General features: G+C 44.1%; 1 protein-coding gene across 6 annotated transcripts in view; it reads left to right on the top strand.

Moving 5' to 3' along the window:
- Positions 1-20672, top strand: part of SPATS2L (spermatogenesis associated serine rich 2 like) — a 163570-nt gene that overhangs the window by 127689 nt on the left and 15209 nt on the right. For 5 of the 6 annotated variants that reach the window (XM_036023123.1, XM_028508527.2, XM_036023124.1 and 2 more), the window contains 3 exons: positions 809-1015; positions 2376-2511; positions 20510-20568. In XM_036023123.1, coding sequence (XP_035879016.1) covers positions 809-1015; positions 2376-2511; positions 20510-20568 — 402 coding nt within the window. The remainder of the gene's footprint in view (positions 1-808; positions 1016-2375; positions 2512-20509; positions 20569-20672) is intronic. The other variant, XM_036023122.1, reaches the window with a different exon arrangement.

Below are 20672 nucleotides of genomic sequence, written 5' to 3'. Positions count from 1 at the left end.
ACTGGCTTCCCTTTTTTTCTCACCCAAAGCTCTCTCTGGTAGTAAGTAAGATGTTAAGGGTGATACATTTCCTTTTCCAGCCACTAAGGTGCCTTTTAATTCACTCCAGCAATAATAACTAAATGGGAACCTACATTTAAAAGATGCCTAGAGCAACGTGCTGCTAATTTATTGCAACATCTATTAGAGCTCCAGAGAGAATCTGACTCCCTAGATTTTAAATATAGTTGAGATATTATGATGTTGTTTTCTGATTTAATCCCTCCATAAATTCGATGAAATGATTACAGTACCTGTTGTCACTTCATTCTTGCCCAATCTCCAATCACTCTCCTGCCTTCATTAATTCAAAATAAAATACCACAAGACATTAATGGAACACTTGGAGATAGGAGGGCTACATTTTATAGCCTCAATGTGAAATCACACTTAAAGACATCTGTGCCTTTCCGAATGAGAAAAAAAACCAACCTGATCCTCCTAAGTATCTCATGGATGCCTCCTCCTAATCACTTCGGGGTGAGAAAACAAGGCTCAGAGATGTTCAGTGGCTTGCCCGGGGTCACCTGTAGTAATGACCAGAGCCCAAACACCCACATTGTGACTCCAAGTACAAGGAAGGCTCTTTCTATTTCTAGTACATCCTCAAATCTGCTGGGGATTCTTTTGAAACAGTTTCTGGACTGTTTGTGATGAAAGGCGTAATCGCCCACATGTAAACAAAAGAAAACCTTGCCATCCTCCATCCCTTTGTCATCCGTGTTGTTAGTTTTTCACTTCACAGTCATTATTTGGTGTTTTCTTACAGAAGGCAACAGACCACTGCAACAGAAACTACCCTTAGATGGCAACCCCAAACCTATACACGGGACACCAGAGAGGTCAGAGGGCCTGCAGTGGTCCGCCGAGCAGCCTTGTAACCCCAGCAAGCCTAAGGCAAAAACATCTCCTGTTAATTCCAATGCCCCTGCAGCTCATCTTGAAATAAAGCCAGATGAGTTGGCAAAGAAAAGAGGTAAAGTGATTTCTTTTGCACAAATGATTCAATGTATTTTGCACACAGAGAAAAGTGCCAGAATGGCAGAACTTTCCAAAAGATACTGCGAGTTGAAGAGAGATACACAGGAAATTGGGTTTCCTTCCTTGACCCGCAGAGATTGAGAGGCAGATGTGATCCCTCCCACATTAATCAAAGGTCTTGAATGTTTAAATGGAATTCTATCCCCTCTCTCTGCCTCTCTGAGACCATGCTTCTCTTTGTAGTCATGGATAAATGTGCACCACACATACTTTCTACCCTAATGTTTTCTAAAACAAATGTTAATGCAGGAGCCCTTTTTGAAACGTGAATGCTGAATGTTTCCGTGATAGACAAGTTCCCAACTTGCACGGAACAAACACGAGTCTGAGGGCTGGAATGTCTTCAGATACAATCTTTCTGACGTGAATGCAGTTCTGTGTTAGAACTTTCAGACCACGGAACACTGAGGGCGGGTTTCATATTTGGCACACCATCTTTTCATTATTTTGCAAGCTTTGATATACGTTAACATAACTGGCATTAAAAATGAAAGGGGTTAAGTCACTTCCTTTCTGATTTCCAGAAGATTAAATAATATTCTTCTCATTCAGCCTGAGTTACATCTGATTTCCTTGGCTCCGGTTTGATACACTTTCTCACTTATCTTGAGGGAGATTTCTTTCTTCTAAGAATCGTGCCCTTGTTGGAATAAATACAGTTTGCCGATTTGCTTTGCACTATCTGTAAACCCTGGTGACAGTTTCAGGAAATCAGGGTAGATTGGCACCCGCGGAGCTGCTTTAAGTGCTGCTGCTATAATTACAGGCCTGGCTCGGGACTGCCGGGGCCAGCGCCAGCGTACCTGGCACCGCCGCTCCGTCCTCTCCAGCTCATTTGTACCTCTCCCAATCTCTAAGTCGTTTTCCTCTTCCAAAAGCCCTGCTGGCTTTTACCCACGCAGAGTGGTGTTTACAGTGAGAGCCAGCAGCACACATGGTCTTTAGACATACCACATTCTAAGAAACTGCAGTTTGCGATAGAGCATATGATCAGAGCCTGTTTTCCGAACAGTGGAGGAGACACGTGTGCCCAGAAGGGCCCAGCCAGAGGACCCACTGCTGAGGTCACAGCGGTCCCGGGGGCCGTGCAAACCACCCACTCTGGATTTTTAAAACGCTGGGCTGTAAACATCCTCTTGATGAAAATTTTTTTTCACTGAAAAACAAAAACAAATCTCTCTTTTTATTGGGGAGGGGTGTGCGTTGGTTGGACTTTGTTGTTATTGTTCAGCTCACAAATATAAAGTGGTCAAATTTTTTAAAAGAACACATTATTTTCTTGACCTGAATTTTAGGCCCAAACATTGAGAAATCGGTGAAGGATTTGCAGCGCTGCACTGTGTCTCTCACTAGATACCGCGTCATGATCAAGGAGGAAGTGGACAGCTCGGTGAAGAAGATCAAAGCCGCCTTTGCCGAACTGCACAACTGGTGAGTGATTCCACCTGGAAACCGTACATTGACGGCATTCGAGCCGTTTCTATAAGTCAAAGCATCCCATGGAAAAAGTTGTTTGTTTAATATATAAACATCACAGAACAGCCCTTCAGCGGAGTTTCTTAAGCCCTGCAGGCAGAGGCACAAATCTTGGGAATAAAAAAGAAGAGAACGTGTTCGAATAAAAAAAAACTTGCTACACATAATTCATTGGTGTTTGAAGTTGGCCCAAAAGCATACAAATGATGCAGCGCACGACAAAGAACAAAACCTCCACAAATGATGCTTTTGACAAATCTCTGGAAGGCCAATGTCATGCATGCTACTAAGAAAAAATATTTTCCCACCTTGTCATTATAAAAGAAAAACTCCCTTAACCAAACTCCAAAACATCTTACATAAGCTTAGTGATAGCCCCGTTCTTGGGATTTTTAGGACTGGAATTGAGAAAAGGTGCACTGGTGTGGTTTTGCTCCTGCCCAGCCCCGCACTGATTTTGATGGAAGACATTTCTGTGAGCCCTGCACACTGGCTCACGTCCACAGTCGGAAGGAAACATCTGCTAGGAAAGGTGAAGTTTTTATCAGAGCAGAAAAATGTTCTCAGTGTATCAATCAAAACTCTTTCAGTTGGGTTTCAGTGACAGAAACCCAAGGCCCACTAGTCAAAGACAGAAGAGAATTTATTGGCTGATATACATGAAAACACCAGAAGATTCCTTTAGGCAAATTTGGTTCTAAGCCAAAATTATGTTATCAGGATTCAGTTCCTCTTTCTCCCCGCTTTTTTGCCTCACGCCTTCTCTCTTTTCTTCTCTCAGTGTCTCCTGCAGTCTCCTGGTTCTGCTTATCCTTGGCTTCATTCTGAGGCACAATCTCTCCTTGCAGCAGCAAACCCCCTGGCAGCTCCACGCTGCCATAATCCTTAGCTCCCGGCATCTGAGAGACAGCTTGGTTTGCAGCAGTTCTAACAAAAGTCCAAGGGCCAATTCCCACGGGCTGGGTTGGGCCAAGTATCTGTCCCTAAACCCGTCACTCCAACTAGAGGGACAGGTTTCCCACTAGCCTGGTGGAGTCCTCTGCCTACCGCAGAGTTAGTGGAGGGTAAGCCCCTCCTGAACCCCATGAACTGAGAATTGGTGAGCTCTGGTTCCCAGAGAAGAATCAGGGCGCTAAAACGAAAATTACAGGATGAAGAAAACATATCCGCAGTGCCCAGGTTCACACAGCACATTCCCCGTATCGCACTGGCCTCTGATTCTAGAATATGGTCATAGCCTCTGTGTATTTTTCCTACTCCAAGCCCCTTTTTGGACACTGAAATATATATGCTTTTTAGTTAATTGTTGAGTTGTATAAAACTAAGGATTACACTTAACACTAATGTAATCTAAAATTCTGGAGCTTTAAACCCTCTGCTACCTATAATACAAGATTCTCTGGGTGTATAAGACACCCTTAAATGAAATCCATGCCCTTCAGTTATCACTCAGGGAGGAATCACTTACCCTTCCCCCAGTCACGGCATCTGGCCCATCACGGACCTCTTCTCTGTTTGATCAGATTACAAGCTAACTAATTGTTCAAAGCAAACTCCAAGAGTATGTTTGAAATTGTTAGAGAAGGTAAAAATACTGTACAAATAAAAAACGTTACTCATATTTTTATTGGCTTTTAAATTTCATAGCCATATGACTTTTCCAATCTCTCCTTAAGTTACCGTAATATACATACATATAATACACTCAAACTCCAGGCCTGTTCTGTGGAGCCAAAGTCAGCAAACTTTATGCGTAAAAGGCAAGCTAGTAAATATTGTAAACTTTATGGGCTATAAGGTCTCTCCAACAGCTCAGCTCTGCTGTTGTGGCACAAAAGCAGCCAGAGATAATGCAAACAGGCAACAGGCCAGATTTGGCTCGTGGGGGTCGTAGTTGACCAGCCTCTGTCTGGAGGCTTTAGTTAGCTGCTCAGAGAAGACCTCTCTGTCTTACCCTTTTGTGTAGCATTTTAGAATAAACTCTTCCTCTGAGGCTTCTATTATACCTTCCATCTGAGTGACTCACACGCTAATTGACAAAGTGTAGCAATGACCTCAAATTACCTCTCTCCTCCAGCTGCTGTGTGTACTTTTTTTTTTTACTTTATTTCCTTAGTAAAATGAACATCACGTGGGTCACGGGACACTCTGAGATTTATAACAGATTCTTTGACTGTTTCACTCCTCAAGAGCTAAAAGCGTGGGGCCAGGAAAGTCAGCACCCAGGGAAGTTGTATATCTTTTCTCTGCTTGTAATTCACATTGTTTTATACTGGTGGGAAGGCTCACTTCTGAATGCACTCTGCCAAGCAATACCGCTGTCCAAAAGTCACCTACTTGACAAAACGGCACTTCTCATCCAGACTGGAGAAGAAAGAATTTAGATCAGCCATTTTCTGTGTGCTGTTTCCTGCTCTAACCCTTAATAAAAAGGATCCCAAAATAATAACATAAATGTTAACTTAAAAATGAAACCAAAGTATTCTTTAATCAACTACTCACATGCATGTCTGCCAAAATGGTAAAACTGACTCTGTTCCAAATAAGGCCACGGCCCAGCCAACATGATATACTTGAATTAAGCCTCCTTTTCATTTTCTGAAGGATGAATTTTAGGGATTGGGTGCTTTTGAAAAATAGCAGGTCACAGAACTGAATAAAGCAGCTTAAATTTTTTTAAAATTAAGCTTTTCTATTGACCGTGAAATCACAAACAACAGGCGTTAGAGAGCATTTTGAATGCAGCACCATTGATTCAATACAATCGAAACCTGAGGATCACATTGTAAGACATAGCCAGAGCTGGAGAATATAGGACAAGTCCTGTGGAGAGGCCAGGCAGGTGCTGTTTCTGAGACGTATGGAGACTCCTCAGTGCACAAGTGACATTGCACTCCCAGTTCTCCCGCTCTTCTGCCTTTGGGCCGCCCCCCTTCCCTCACCAAAGCTTTCAACAGGTGTGCGTCTAATTTAGAAATGCACAGAAACTCTCGGGTGAGAAACTCTAAACATTCATCTCACTACCAAAGGGCCAGCTTCAACAGGTGAATCCTGCCTGACTTAATTTCTCCCAAAATACTGCTGAAACTCACGGGAGTAATGATTTTGTGAGGCTGGGAGGAGGCCCTTGTCTGCATGTGCTGAGCACCCAGTGAGCACACAACTGAGTAAAAAGAACCAAATACCTATCCTTCCCAGTCTGGTTGTGAACAATGCTTCACTCAATCCAGTTAGCGAAGAAAACCATTAAGTTGCTAAATTATAATATCCAAGTCGGCATTTAACCTGCATATAGTTACTCAGGGCTACATGACCCTTGCATGGATCATTGTTATTTTCCCAGAAAGCACTGGGGATTTGAGAGGAGAGCAAAGACGGCAGAGCACTCTCACAATACGTCCTAACAGAAAATAAATTTTGCAACATGCGCATCTGTGTGAAAAGTCCCATCAGGAACTAACGTGAAGCAGCTGGTTTCTTTTCTATACAATTGGCCCCAACCGCAACTGGAAAACATTCGCTCTTTGGAATTATAGCTGCCAGATTTAATTGCTTTGTGTGCAAACTAGTCTAGCTTCTCATCACAAATATGTGTTTGTGCATGTCCAAGTTGATAGTGAAGGCTTAAAATGAACAATAAAACATTGAATTCAAAAAAACATTGAGGAAGGATAGTGACACTTGATAGTTCTTCCATACGCCAGGGGAGGAAGGATTCCAAAACAGAGCTGTAAAGATTGTTAAGGTGCTATTGGTGGTGTGGTATCTAATTAAAAGCACTCCTACGGAACGTGGAGGATGGTAACGAGCCAATAGAGTGTGCGCGGGGGTGGGATAACAGGGTCACGGGGAATGGGGGCCAGAGGGGACCATATGTTTAGGCTGCTTCGGGTTCAAATAGGAAAGGGAAATCAAAGCATCCCTTCTGCATAAAGGGGCCAGAAATGTTCCTATACCTCATGCTTGTTTTTTCCTGAAGCGGTGCCAGGTCTGGCTCAAGGAGAACTGGGAAGTAGATCGGGAGTCCCAGCTCCCCTGGCCCTAAGCCTTTGCCCACCTTCCCCCTCCCTCAAAGCGAAGGCAGTTTGAACCTCCCGCTGCCCCCTCAGTACCAGGGGCTCCTCACCGTGACACCACACACTACAAGAGAGGATCCTGAAGTGGGTCCCCAGTCCCCTTCCCTTTTCTTTTTAACCATGAAGACTCTTTTTTGTGTGACCGATAACTTCCTTTTCTTGACCGTGTGTGGTCCCTCCCAAAGCGACACATTTGCATGTTAACAAATGTTCACCAAACTGTTGAGACTCTCCGCCAACTGAAAGAATAACTCTAAAAGTGAGCCTTTCAGAATGCAGAAAAAGCTATTTTGAGATGAGTCTGTCTTCTTTTGGCCTCCCCCAAGTCCCACTACCAAAGGGGCCTGCCATCCGCTACAGAAACCCGAAGGTAGCCAAGCAAAACTGCACTCAGGCCCCCTGGTGGTCTGCAGGTTGGCCTACACGTGGACCAGTGCCATCACTGTGACCTTTTAGTCACTGTGTCCTTTTTCTGAGCTGTGTGCTGGAGAAGGCCTCCCCAGGAGGAAGCTGCCACTGGAGCTGTGGCCTTCAGAACAAGCTCTGCAACAGCCTGGCCCACATTCCCAGTTTGCTGCTCCTCGGGTGCCCGAGTTCCAGCAACCTCTTGGAGCACACAGCCTTGGAACTACTTCGGTCTGAGTCCAAATAAGGCCATTTTTCTTTCGTTGCAGGTTTATCACATAGCAGGAATCTTTTCTCACTGGTTGTTTCCCCCACGTGCCCCAAACTTTTAGGTGAATACCTGGCTCTCCATGCGATGCTTAGCCCCTGGTATTTCCATGCTCCGTAGGGTTTTTATTTTTCCTCTTTGTGACTAACAGTGACTGAAAGATGATGCCTATGAATTAATATTTACTTATTTCCATACCAAAGTTTAATTATAGTATATACTATAATTAAAACACTCTCAGGGCTTTGTGGTCATCCTTTGCTGAGGTGCCACCCCCAGAGTTGCTGATGTCACTGATCTGAAGTGGACACACAGATTTTTTTCTTTAAAGATCCCCAGGTGATTTTTTTTGTGTGCATCTGTGGCTGAAACTCCCTGGTTGAGAGTCCTGCAAAGGGAAGAATATGTTTTAGGCCAGAACAATGCTCTCAACAGGATGAATTTGCTCCTGTGGGAGACAGAGTGTCTGGAAATATTTGTGGTTGTCACAATTGACGACTAGTAGATAACGTTGAGGCACGCTACTAAATATTCTGGAATGCACAGCACAGTCCTCCTGACACCCTACCCGTACGTACCACAAAGGAGCATCTGTCCCAGGACGTCGATAATGCTGAGGAAGCCTGAACATGGAACATGAAAGAAGGACCGCATGTCCCCCTTCACCATTCAGTTGGACCCGGTGGCTCTGCACTCTCTGCTGTAGCTGAAGGACGAGACTCCCCCCTCGGCCACCCCCTCCCCCAGCTGCCCTCCGCGTGTACCACTGCAGACATGAGACAGGAAATTTCCTCTCCAATCATTTACATACCCAAAGAACAGAACCATAGCGTCTTGTCATTTTGGATCAGTGAAGTAGGAGAACTTTTTTTCCATTTGCCTGAAATGTAAACCTTCTAGCTACACATTTTAAAGGTCAGATTACATTTTTGTCTTCTTACGACCGGAAAAACAATTGTATTGAAGTGTAGAGAAAATTGAGGGCTTTGCTTTTTTTTTTTTTTTGGTCTATTTTTCATTATAGAATTCAACTCAGTCCTTAGGAGAAAATGGAAATTTAAGAACTGACGCTTGTAGCTAATGATAGGCAGTCACTTTCATTAGCCATTCTGTCTCTACCTGAGTCTCCTTCTCAGTTTGCAATAAGACCAGACAGCGCAGTCGGGACTGGGATTAGGGTGAAGATCCGAAGCATGTAAAGATAAATACAGTATTCCTGTCTCGGGGATTACTGTTTCTCTTTGGCTTCAGCCAGGCAGCAGTGTTCTTGGTGTTCCCGGGCGCCCATGGCATGTGTCCGACCACCCTAACGCCGGTGACAGTGGCATCCTCAGGGGTGCCAGCCCTGGTGCTCTGTAAATTGAATGAAGACAGGTCTTTCTGCATATCTTATGCATCAGTAGTGGTTGAACAAATACTTGTTAACTATTTAATTGCCTCTTAATTAGGGGAGTCATTGGATTTGTAGCACTGTATATGCTTTGATAGATGAATGGAGGAAAGATAAGTATTAGTTGAAACAGGTCCTGGAACCAGGTCTGTGTCACTGAAAAGATGCTGTGACAACAAGCAAACTTGGAGAATGTTGACATAAGTGTGAATAATGAGTAGAGATTCTGTTCTGAAACTGTGTGGCTGAAACAGTAAGCTTCCCTGGTATCCCCACAAGCATCGAGAGTGAGATAGTGTGTTGTCCAGTAATAAAATGATGCTTTTCTCTGTACCATTCAGCAAAGGATCTTGGCGATGGGGTTGCTAGCAGAAGAGCTGGTGTTGGGAACTTTTTTAGCCACCTACCACTGTTGTGTAATAATTTTACAAAGCCTTCAGTTCCCGATTCAAATATCAGCAATGTGTTAAACAATTGCCAGACTTTGCCAGCTCCTTAGACCAAGCATGTAGTGAAGATAAAATCAAGAGTTCGCATTGTATTTTTTATGTTTTTTTAAAAAGAAATTTAATAAAAGGTCTCTATGTCCTTCTGCTCTGGGAATGAATATAATCTTCCCATTGGTCAAAACCTGTGCAAACAAGACTTTCTTTCTCATCAAGGGATTTCCCTAAGTGTGCACCCGCTTGTAGCTTGTACAAAGCACTGTCCAACGGAAGTCAAACAAACCTTTTCCTTCTCCCCACACCCGGTGCTCGCGATTATGCCAGCATATTAAAAGAATGCACAGTACAGAAATGAACATACACCTGCAAAGGATATCCAGAGACAATAATAGGAGAGGCTAATAAATATACGGGCCTCAAGAGGGCCGTATGTGTTGGTTTTTTTGTTGCCGTCCTAGCTGACAAATGGCCCAAAATAACTCCATTTCCTCACTCTGAGCCAGTCCAATAAACAGAAATAAGCTCCAGGATTCATTCTGAAATTGTGAAAAGGGTAAATACCATATACCATGGAGAAACTCAAGGTTCCCGTGACTTTGTGGCTGAGGCAAGTCCCCGCGGTACAATGTATTTCAAATCGTGCCTCGTTTGTGAATGTGTCATTCTAAATGGGTGTAGCTCGCTCTGTGGAGGTGAAAGCTTCTCTTTTTCTGTTTTCTTCTCTCCCCAAGGTTTTCCTTTGTGTTAGATGTTTCCCCAGGGCCACTGCAAGGACTGAGTGAATCAGTCGACCTGAAGGAAGAACAGGTTGATAAATACACAAAAAATACAGAACTAGCCTTTTCACTTTTGCTATAGTCCCCAGGAAACCGGCATAAATAGCACCTTGTAGTAAGGGCCTTCCTGAGCCACACGTATGATTACCTCCATACATTATTCCAGTCGCACACTCAGTATGGGAAGTTGGCTCCCCGTTCATCATAGCCTTCTTTGCAGAATAATAGACCCACCATCAAAGATGGAGAGCAAGGGAGTTGATTCTAATTTCAGCATGAAATCAGGAAAGATTTCTGAATCTTTTCTGAACATGCTCCTGAATAAGAATCGTTAGTTTCATTATAGAATATAAAAATAAAGAGGAATTAAGCAAAATTGTCCTATCTTTACAATCCCAGAGTATGTATTATTTGTATTTTTTTAACTTATGGTATAATCTATTTCCACTGAAAAATAAGACAGATTTATTCTTGTATATTAGTGTAAACATAAAATGCATAATAATTTCACAATTTCTGAATGGATCTTGGAGTTTATTTATGTTTATAAGATGGGCACAGAGTAGACTAAGGTGTCGTTTGGGGCAATTTGTACCTAGGACAGCAACAAATCATATAAAAGACACTATAAAACACCTGAAGTTACCATAATAAAGTTCCTTATATGTGTGTTATATTATCTTTTCAGTGACTGTAAACTTTTGGTTCTTAGTAGGCCATATTCTAATAAAACTCACATTTTCAAGGTTTATGAACCCCTTAATTGGAGGCATGGGGTGTAGAGTTAAACACTAAGGTTCAAACCTCACCTCCACACATTCTAGCTCTGAAGATGACTGAGGTTCCTGTACTCAGCTACAACACAGGTGCTGCCATCACATCCTAGGGGGTTTGTGAAGATTCGAGGACAAGATGTGCATTTCTTAGGTTATTCTACAAAAACTCTAGCCTTCCCCATGATAGAAGTTCAATCTAGGTTGGTTCTCTTCTCCAGATAAGCATTTAGTAAATTTCTTTCCCTCTATACCAAAACACGAGGAAGACATTATCCTGCCCGCCTCTCTGTTTATTCAGCCGGCCATGGATCCCACCTATGAGATAGAAATACAAATTTGTCCTCACAACTTTTTGCTATTTATTGCTCAATGAAGAGAGAAGTAAGGCAAAAGGACCCCAATATTCAATGACCACAGCTGCCACCGGATCAGCCCTCCTTCCCCTTGCGTGTCTCCCCTGCCTTCTCTCCACCTTCTCTTCCCCTTCCTTCCTTCATCCATCCATCCAGCAGGTGGATGGATGTGTGACATTCCTGTGCTTCTCAAATTCTGCAATGTACGGGGAGCATCGAGGCCCCCATTCAAAGAGACCCCGATTCTGTGGGTCTGGGGCCCAGGAATCTGCCATCAGTAAGCACAGTGGGTACCAGTGTAAACGGTCAGAGGACCACACTTGAAGAACATTGCTGAAATTACTGAGGGGTAAAAGATTATCTCTTGTCTTAAAAAAAAAAAAAAAATTCCAAGTCTAGCAGAAGCAGACAAACAGGCTGTACAATGATGCACAGGGCAAAAACCACAGCAGAGCTGTGCGCGGAGGAGGGCGAATCAACAGGGGCTGTTAACCCCGTACCTTAAGTGGTATCTTTGTGCTGAGAGACAATTACCACCTACAGACAGAAGTTTGCTTTCTTTCCCATAGCTGTAGTTTTAGCTTTTTGTTTTTCAAGGGGATGGTAGTAAATGACATAATTTTTGTAGCTATGGAAACTGAATACATTTAAGTGACTTTCCTTCACTAGTGTTATCTATGGAAAAAACACTAAGAAATAATTAGCAAAGATAAATTATATTATTAAGCAAAATCACATTTAAAGTTCTAAATGGGGGTAGATAAGGAATATAGATTTTTCTGTTGAACATGTGATGTTGTGGAATTTATAGAATTTACAGGATTTTGCAACTCTGATGTCCTATGAAAAATTCTAAGGAGGAAAGGGAATTCCTGTGTTTGTTTCTTCAATTAACCATGTCTTCACTGAAGAACTCCAGGACGTTATAAGTGTTGGGAGTTTGTCCTTGTGCTAAATCTACCCATGTCTCATTCCAGAAATGTACCTCAGACAGTGTGATGAAATATTCATTAACTATCATTTAAATCATTGTAGGATTCTAATGGAAAGTGTGCAGACTCACAGGTGTTAACTGTTACAGATTATAACACCTGTGATAAAACAAACAGAACTGAAACAGGCCCAGCCTGACTGGCAGACCGAGTGCAGTTGTCATATTCACGGACAGCAAAGGGGCTCTCACTGCGCTTTGTGTGAGGAGTTCATGCTCCAAGGCACCAGCTGTGTTCTCTCCCTGACAGTCCTGATCACTAGGCACCTTTTCACTGGGTCATGTCCCAACCCCAAGCAACATGCTGTCGGTATGCGTGTTGGGTTTTGTGCGTTTGCCAAGTATCACTGTGGAAATCAAGAAATAGTTAGAAAAATCACTTTGTCACCACTGCTGCACTCAGAAAAAAGAATTTTGGGGGGGGGGGGGCGGTGCAAGTTGTTGTAAAATGTAAAAATGAACAGAATAGAAGGTGACAGATTCAGGAATCTCAAATTAAAAAGGAAAAAAAAAACAGCCTGGCTGGCGTAGCTCAGTGGATTGAGCTCGGGCTGCGAACCAAAGTGTCGCAGGTTCGCTTCCCAGCCAGGGCACATGCCTGGGTTGCAGACTATAACCCCCAGCAACTGCACATTGATGTTTCTCTCTCTCTCTCTATCTCCCTCCCTTCCCTCTCTAAACATAAATAAATAAAATCTTTAAAAAAAAAAGAAAAAAAGAAAAAAAACATAGCCAAGTACTTGATAATGAGCCTGGAGTTAAATTGGCAACAGTGAAGTGGGGTCGGGTATGAGGCCCATTTCCGGGGACTTAATCATGTGGGAAAGTGAAGGACAAGTAGTCATGGGAACTGGGTGAAGGGTGATACCAGTGAGCAGCATGTGGGTATAGGAGAGGGGGAAGAATTGAGAGGTAGGGGAGGAAAAATAATTTTCCCTCTACCCTTCTGAGTTCTTGGCTGAGACATCCCTCTGATGAAAGACAGATTAACAAAGAAAAACAAACAGAAGTTTATTAGCATGTATACCTTGTGTATACATGGGAGCTACCCGAGGAAAAATGAGGAACTCAAAGAAGTGGTTTAGAATTCACGCTTAAGTGCCATCTCAACAGAGCAAGGGAAGTGGGGTGTAGGCCTCTCAGGGGAAATTAAATGGTTTTCAGGGAAGACAAATGGAACCTTAGAGCAACAGGGCAGTGTGAGAGTTTTTGACAAAACCGTCCAGGGATGGTGTCGACTCCTTGTCTTCTCTTCTGTGACAGAGTCACCCGTCTTTCTTGGTGGATGAAACCATTGGAGGTGGGATGAGGATTTATGACAACTGAGTTCCTTTGGCGGAATCTGTCTTTTAGCAGATAAGGGGAATGCAGAGAAAGCCTCTTTGCTGTTTTTCAAATGCCTGTAGCCAATATACCAAAGTGCTGTATTTTAGGGTGGCGTATTCTGCTACTCTTTAGGTAGCGAAACAGAAAGAGGACCGCAGATGGGCAGCAGTGCAAGAGCAGGGGCGCCATGTGCAGGCACCTGTCGTAAGTGCTGGGGCTGCCAGTCCTCCTGACCTAGGAATCGAGAACCACACACAGTCTTGCTGCATTCACGCCTGAGAACTGGGTCAGCTGAAACCCCTGACAGGTTTTGCCTTGAGCCCAAAAAATTCTAGTAATGACTTGAGGAGCTGGGCTGAAATGGTACCTGTGGTACTGTACACCCCGAATGTGTACAGGGAGTTTTCTGCCCTCCACCTGGTGGGTGAAATCCTTGCACCCCAGGGAAAGGACATAGGCACCTCAATTTGTGGGCAGTACAGGCAGCCTCTTCCATCGGTGCCACCTCCTCAGCTCAAGGCCCACACCATGGCCACCGGGTGCTCCAAGGCTGCCAGGAGCCCAGCTGGCCTCCCCTGGGCATTCTCAGTTCTTACAACTGACGCAGTAGTGAGGAGCAGAACCCACGGTGGGGGGAATGTGTGAAACGTGAGTGAAACCGAAATTCTTTATACAGGAATTCTTGATTTACAGCTTATATCACTCCTTTGTGTGCTTTACGTAAAATGTCAAGGCCAGAAAGGCTGAAACATCGCCTTAGCATTCCTCAGACTCCTTTCTCCCCAGCAGTTTCCACATTCTCTTTCCTATTAACGGGCGGGAGGGGCAGGAGGCTCTCCTCCAGCCTCTTCATCCTGTGGAGGCTCTGCCTCCTTCCAGAGGCGCTCTGCTTGCTCCGTTCTGCCTGGCAGTGGAGGCGTTAAGGAAGCCCCAACTGAAGCACTTCCTCCACAAGAAGGTTCTGAAGCCAAATTGTCTGGGATCAAAATTGTGAGGATTTCTGTCACTGCAGTCTGCTTGAGGCAAACTCCTTGAGAGGGTAGGAGGCCTAGTTTTAACTCTTCAACATCTGACTCTGGCTGTCGATGCAGGTTGATTTCTTTAAATCCCCTTTGAAATCTTGGTTTCATTCCTCAATATCCAGCGGCCGGCCCTGCTCTCCAGCTTATCAGCCGCCGACAGCCCTGCGGCGGCCCCTATCGCGGCATCTTCCTTTAGGAAGAGCAGACTCTTGCCTCGGCTCGTCCCGGCTTGGCTTCCCGAGGAAGCCATTCTGTCCCTTGGTGTCTTAGTCTCCCAGTGTGAAGAAGGGTCTTTCACAGACAGAGCAGAAGGTGATAGATCTCTTCCTGCTGAAGTGGCTCTCTGATTCCTTTTGTTATTGTCATTATTAGTCCTCTACAGAAAGGAATCAAGACAGGGGAAACATTTTTATAAAATGACACTTTATCTCTGTGATTAACTGTATAATAAACCATTATGGCTCTGCCATGGTAATCTCCTTCTCCTTACACCTTATTGCTTTGACAATAAAAGCTTTTTTATGGCAACAGAATAAAATTTTACTGTCCAGGCAGTTTAGATAAAATGAGAAGATGTGTTTTGGGGAGGAGAAAGGGCACGTCCGACACCTGTGGGGTCAGCACGGGTCGGACGTGAGCTCGGAGCAGGCGGAGCCCGCCCGCCGTGTGTGAAGCCTGGTGGGCCCCGGGGGGCTTCCTTCAGCCACTGCGAGAACTCCGAGTGGGCCGTGGAGGCCAGCTACAGAGTGCTGTGTTTCTGTGGGGCACAGGTGATCACGGGTGAAAAGCAGAAATGTTCAGGATTTGGAATTGCAGATGACTTAGTGGAGGGAAAGCACACATTTCAATAATTTATCACCACCTCGATTTGCAAACAGAATCATTAACTACCTGTTTTGATTCGAAGCCAAACCCTGTGTGGTTTGGTGAATATCGTTGCACTTTTATTCATAAGCTTATGTCTCAAATGATTAGATTCCACAGGGACAAAAATTATATAAATTTTCACATACAGATGATTTATATGCAAACGCTACAATATACCAATTAAGAAGAAGTTTCATTATCGATATGCCATAGGAAAATGAATATGTTTTCTCTCCTTACATTCATCACTATCAAGCAGTCTTTCTTGAACAGCCCACAATGGTCTAAGATCATAAAGTTAAACAGAAGTTTCCAAAAACTCAGAGCTTCCCTGGGGATGTGATGATTAAGCAGAGACCGGAAGGGATACTCAGAGTTAATGAGATGAAGAAACGCGGGGTTGGGAAGGAGAGGTGTCTTCCAGGAGAGGGAACAGCATGTGCCAAGGCCCTGTGGTGAGTAGAGAACAGAGCGCATACTCTCTGGGGTGTCGTGAAGCTTAACTGAGATTACCCAGTAAGGCACTGGTGCTCTGTTTAATGTGCCCGGCACACAGCAAGCACTCAGGCCGTGTCAGCTGTGATCAGCCCTCATTCTGAAGCAGCTTAGGGCTGATACACCCTACCCAGGTTTACCTCGAAAGCAAGCAGGCGACCTTTCTTCTCCCCCTGTGGGAATGTGGTTCGTGACACTGTGATTTTTCGGCAACTCATCAACTGATGTCATTCCTTTCAAAGGCCCTCCCTCCAGCCCTCCAAACCTGGTGACTCCGTCCCCGGGCTTGCCCTGCACTCCGTCCTTACCCAGCCCACAGAGCTGTTTTTCAGCGTGCATCTCGGTCCCAGTTCCTCTGAGGAGATTCAGTAGGACTTACAAATGGCACTGATGAAATTCCTCATGTAGCTGGATGTGACACCAGGCCCTGTGGACATCTGGAAGGGTTTAGGCACGGTCTTTCTTCTTGGACCCTTCCTTCGGTCTGGCGCTCAGTCTGATGAGACGCCGGCTCCTCCCCGTGTGACGGCCCGCCAGGGGACAGGCTGGCCTCCGCTGCTTCGTCCTCTGCACCCACTTCCCACGGCTGTCCTTCCCTTCCACAGGCCTGCTGCCTCAAAAGCAAAAATCCCAGAAAACCCTCAGGTGCACCTTTTTGAGACTGTTGAGGGAGGTTCAGGGGGAGAAGTCTCGGGCCAGCAGCCGATCCTGGTTTGCATTCCGATCGTGGGTTGGGTACGGGGCGCTGACTCAGCAGAGATTCTCTGGCTCGCCTTTATCTGCAGTCGTACAGAGCAGTGCTTGAATTACTAAGACTCTTGAGGACAGTGCTTTGTTGAAATACCCAGAGGAATAGAAACATGGTTTGATGCCAACACCACAGGCTTTTTCACATCCTCAAGTGGGCATTAAGCAGATTAACAATTTATTGTGTATAACCTTCATTCCTCCATTTGCTAGCCCAGAAGGCCAGACCTGACCATTGTGTGAACAGCCAGCTTCATGTAATATGTGTTAGACCTGGGGATACATATTATACCCCAGATGTCCATCTTGTGAACGCTCTGGGCATATAATTATGTCAACAAATTTAATCAACAAAAGCCTGCCATGATTTTGTAGCTGGTAAAGAAATTAGCAAAGGCCCCTTCCTGTACCCTTCTTCCCACCCAACACACACACAGGCCACAGGGTCCCATCTGCCAGGGTCTATGGCCTTGTTTGGGGACCAAGGGGTTAGGGGGACTTTGCCAGGCTGTCCCGGCACTCTCACTGCAGTCTGTGCCACCCCTCACACCCCTGGAAGTCTAAAGGTACCCAGTCTTGTATCACGTGAATGCATTCTCATAAGCTGTGTACTTGACTTGCTCTCAAAACCTGGGGACTAAATAGAAGCCTTCTGGTTGGTTGAGGATAGGGGAGCCCTAATTTCTTCTTCTCGCCGTCCTCGTTTTCTTCCCTTTTCCATTTCTCACTATTTTCCCAGTAATTTTGGCAGATCCTCTCGCCTTCTTTCTCTCAGTTCTCCCGAAGAGAATGGAGGCTCCACAAAGATGGTAGGATATTTTTTGATCCACAGCTGTATTCCCAGCCCCACTGCCCTCGCCTGGCACGTGGCAGGCACTCAGCAAATATTTGTTCACTGGATGAATGTTCTGTCAGTTTCCGCCTGTGTGTACTGCTCTCTGTGGCATGTTCCTGTCCAGCCATCCCAACCCTGTGCAGCCCTGCTACACACCGTTGGGGAAGAGGATGGAGGACAAGTCTTACATGACCTGTAACTCATAAGTCAGCTGAAGTCTTCCAGCCCCTGAAGCCCCAAAGAAGTCATCTGGGACTCCTGGTCCATGCCCCGTGGAAATAAAAAGCCCTCCTGCAGATTTCCGCCAGTTCTGGCGGTGGGGTGGGACCTACTCCCACACTCACTCTGCCCTCAGGCTGTTGCCTCTTCCCATCTGCTGAGTCTTGCACTGATGTGGACATACAACCAAGCCACTTCCTCAGTGTCTGTGAGCGTGCACCAAGCAGAGTACACCTTACAATGGCACCTGAGGCCTTGTGTGTCTGGGACGTGCTTCTGCCCACCTCCACCCCACTGCGAGTGATTTCTCCCCGGATCTTCCGAGTACACAGCCCCCAGCCTCCTTGCTGACTTTGCTCTTTCTCTCGTCTCTCCTCCCTTCTATGGGGAAAAATTCAAACCATTTTCTCAGGCAGAGTAGCTTAACCATGTTGTTGGAATGTGGGCTCCTGACTCCGGCGCTCTAGGCACTCACCTTATCTCCTTCGTCACTTATGGACCAGCCTTGTTTCCCTGAACTAACATGGAATTGCCCTCGCTAAGAGAGTTGTTAAAAACAAAAAATCACTTGGCCTCAGTGGTGGCTGCATTTGTGAACTTGACAGAGAAGCTAAATGTACCTCATAATCACAGGGACACCAGCCTGTTGATCCAATTCAACATGTCATATAATTAACAAATATATACTGGTTTCTGAATAGAAGGTCTCTGGAAAGAAACACAAGAAGCTGATAACGGTGGAGACCTCCAAGGAGAACTAAGTAAGTTGGAACAGAGATGAGATAAAGACTTCCTTCTCTCACCACACACCTTTATTAATCACATACTTCCTACATTAAAACACATTGACATCATGCCTATATAATGTCAGTAAGTAAGGTTCCGGTAACCTGATCTGCTGGTTACACAGAAGTTATCCTGTCCGGTGACCTTAAGCCATATGCGTCATGGAAATGGCTGGTGTCTAAGCTTGATGGGTTTGGCTTAGAGCCCAGTTCTGGAGAATTTGCCATTCACTGTTCACGTCAGTTCTTTCCATTAGGATTTCCAGGTCGCAAAGAGCTGAGGTCCTCAGCACACAGTCCTTCCACCTGAAGTGTTGAGGCTGCATCATCTGGTCTAGGATCCCCAACACTCCTACAGATATACCCCAGGAACTGCTTCTTACCTTGACGAATACATAAAAGAGGAAACCAGTTTTCAACACACTTTAAATTGTAGGCACACATCTGTTGGAGGGTTAGGAAGCACATCTGATGGAACAGTCTGCACAGGAGTAAGGACAGTAACTGCAGTGTATTCGAGTGCATTAAGTATGAATTCGTAATTAAACTGTATGCACAAGCAAAAAATCTCATTGACTGCTTTTGGAGAATGCTAAGGCACCAACTATCATTGTGAAAACGGATAAATAAAAGGAGAGAAGCAAATATTTATCCTGCCTTATCTATACAAACTTTACTTCATGATAACCCAGATAGTTAATAATGGAAAGTTTCTCTTTGTGGAAAATTTCCGGTAACTAAATGAAGGAGTAATAAAATTTGAATGTCCCCATTTTTCAAACCCTATCGATCTAGACAGTGATCATCAATGGCTGCTAATATCATTGATAAAATAGAGATTTTCTTTGTGTTTCCTACAAATTTCTTACAAGATATAGAGATCTGAATGCACTCAGGTTTGATTTTGTTTGAGAAGGGATATTTACAAGTGTGCTGTGTCATTACCAATGAAAGTATGTAAGTACTTCTCCTGAAATAAAAAAACAAATCTGAATCCAATCAGATTTCGATATCATAACAAATATATAGGAAATATAAAAGAATGGGTTATATAATGCCATACAGATGTAGTCAGCAAAATTCAGACCTTGGACAACTAACTGTATGAGACAACCTGGCTTCTGCAACAAAGGAATTGCAAAGGAGGGGAGAAAAGAGAGATGAAAGGGAATCTATACATTAAAACAGATTTAAGAGACAATCAACCAGTTGCAATAAACCAGCCTTACTTAGATCCTGGTTCAAACAAACTTTTTAAAAATGTATGGGGAAATTTAATGTCTGATAACATTAAACTATTGTTAACATTTTTAGGTATTAATGTAATACTTCAGTTAGAGTACCAAAAAGTCCTTATCTTTTAGATATATACTGAAATATTTATGGTTGAAATGAAAATAAAAAACACATGACATCTATGCTTATACAGACATAAAAATTGGTGAAAAGGGTGTGTAAGAGATTTCTGATGATGCATTGCTTCTAGGAAGGGAGTTAGGAGTCAAGACAGGAGAAAAACGAACTTTTGGAGCAATAATTACTGTATGCAGGTAATACCTTTTCAAAAGACTAACCGAAAAATAAATATATTAGAACAACGTTCATTTGAAGTTGCTTGAAATGCTTACTTGGGAGAATGAGAAGGCATAAACTCGTACCATAGAGCATGTGGACACACTGACCCAGACCACCACATGGGTCTCGGACATCTGCATCAGAATGGGGGCCCACCCGGCCCCCACAAGCCAGAAGAATCTGGGAGAGTGGAGCATAGAGACACTGAGAACTACAAGCCTTGAAAACCTGAGTGCCAGCTTTTTAAATAGTTAGTATGTTGTTCTGGAACTTTGGGATTCGTAGGGCAAAAGTACTCCCAAATTTAAATTCAAAGCAGCGCCATTCGGAAAGTGTGAAAAAGGCATTTTGTTTTTAGATTGCTGACAATGAGTTAATCAGCAGATGTCACTATGTAATACTTGGGAGCATCCCTTCCACGTTGGCTCATTTTTGGAAAAGCAGAGTGTGCTGCTGGCTTTGTAACATAGAAATATTTATGGTAATTTTGTATTTTGTTTAATGAAAATAATCTTTCTTTTACTTCCAGTGCTTATTAAAAGTTTGTCTTTGACTAAGCATTCTTTGCTTTTGTTTTTGTTTTGTTTTGTTTTCCCTCCAGCATCATTGACAAAGAAGTTTCCTTAATGGCAGAAATGGATAAAGTTAAAGAAGAAGCCAGTAAGTAGACACCTGGTTGTTGGATTAGAGCCTCTCAATCAGAAGCAATCCGTAGGTCAGGCGGACAGTGATGTGGATTCCGAGTGGGGTCCTAAAATTCACAC

This window comes from Phyllostomus discolor, chromosome 4 (assembly GCF_004126475.2).
Source record: "Phyllostomus discolor isolate MPI-MPIP mPhyDis1 chromosome 4, mPhyDis1.pri.v3, whole genome shotgun sequence".
Lineage (NCBI taxonomy): Eukaryota > Metazoa > Chordata > Mammalia > Chiroptera > Phyllostomidae > Phyllostomus > Phyllostomus discolor.
Note: the sequence above shows the minus strand (reverse complement) of the source record. Positions and strands in the feature narration are given on the sequence as shown.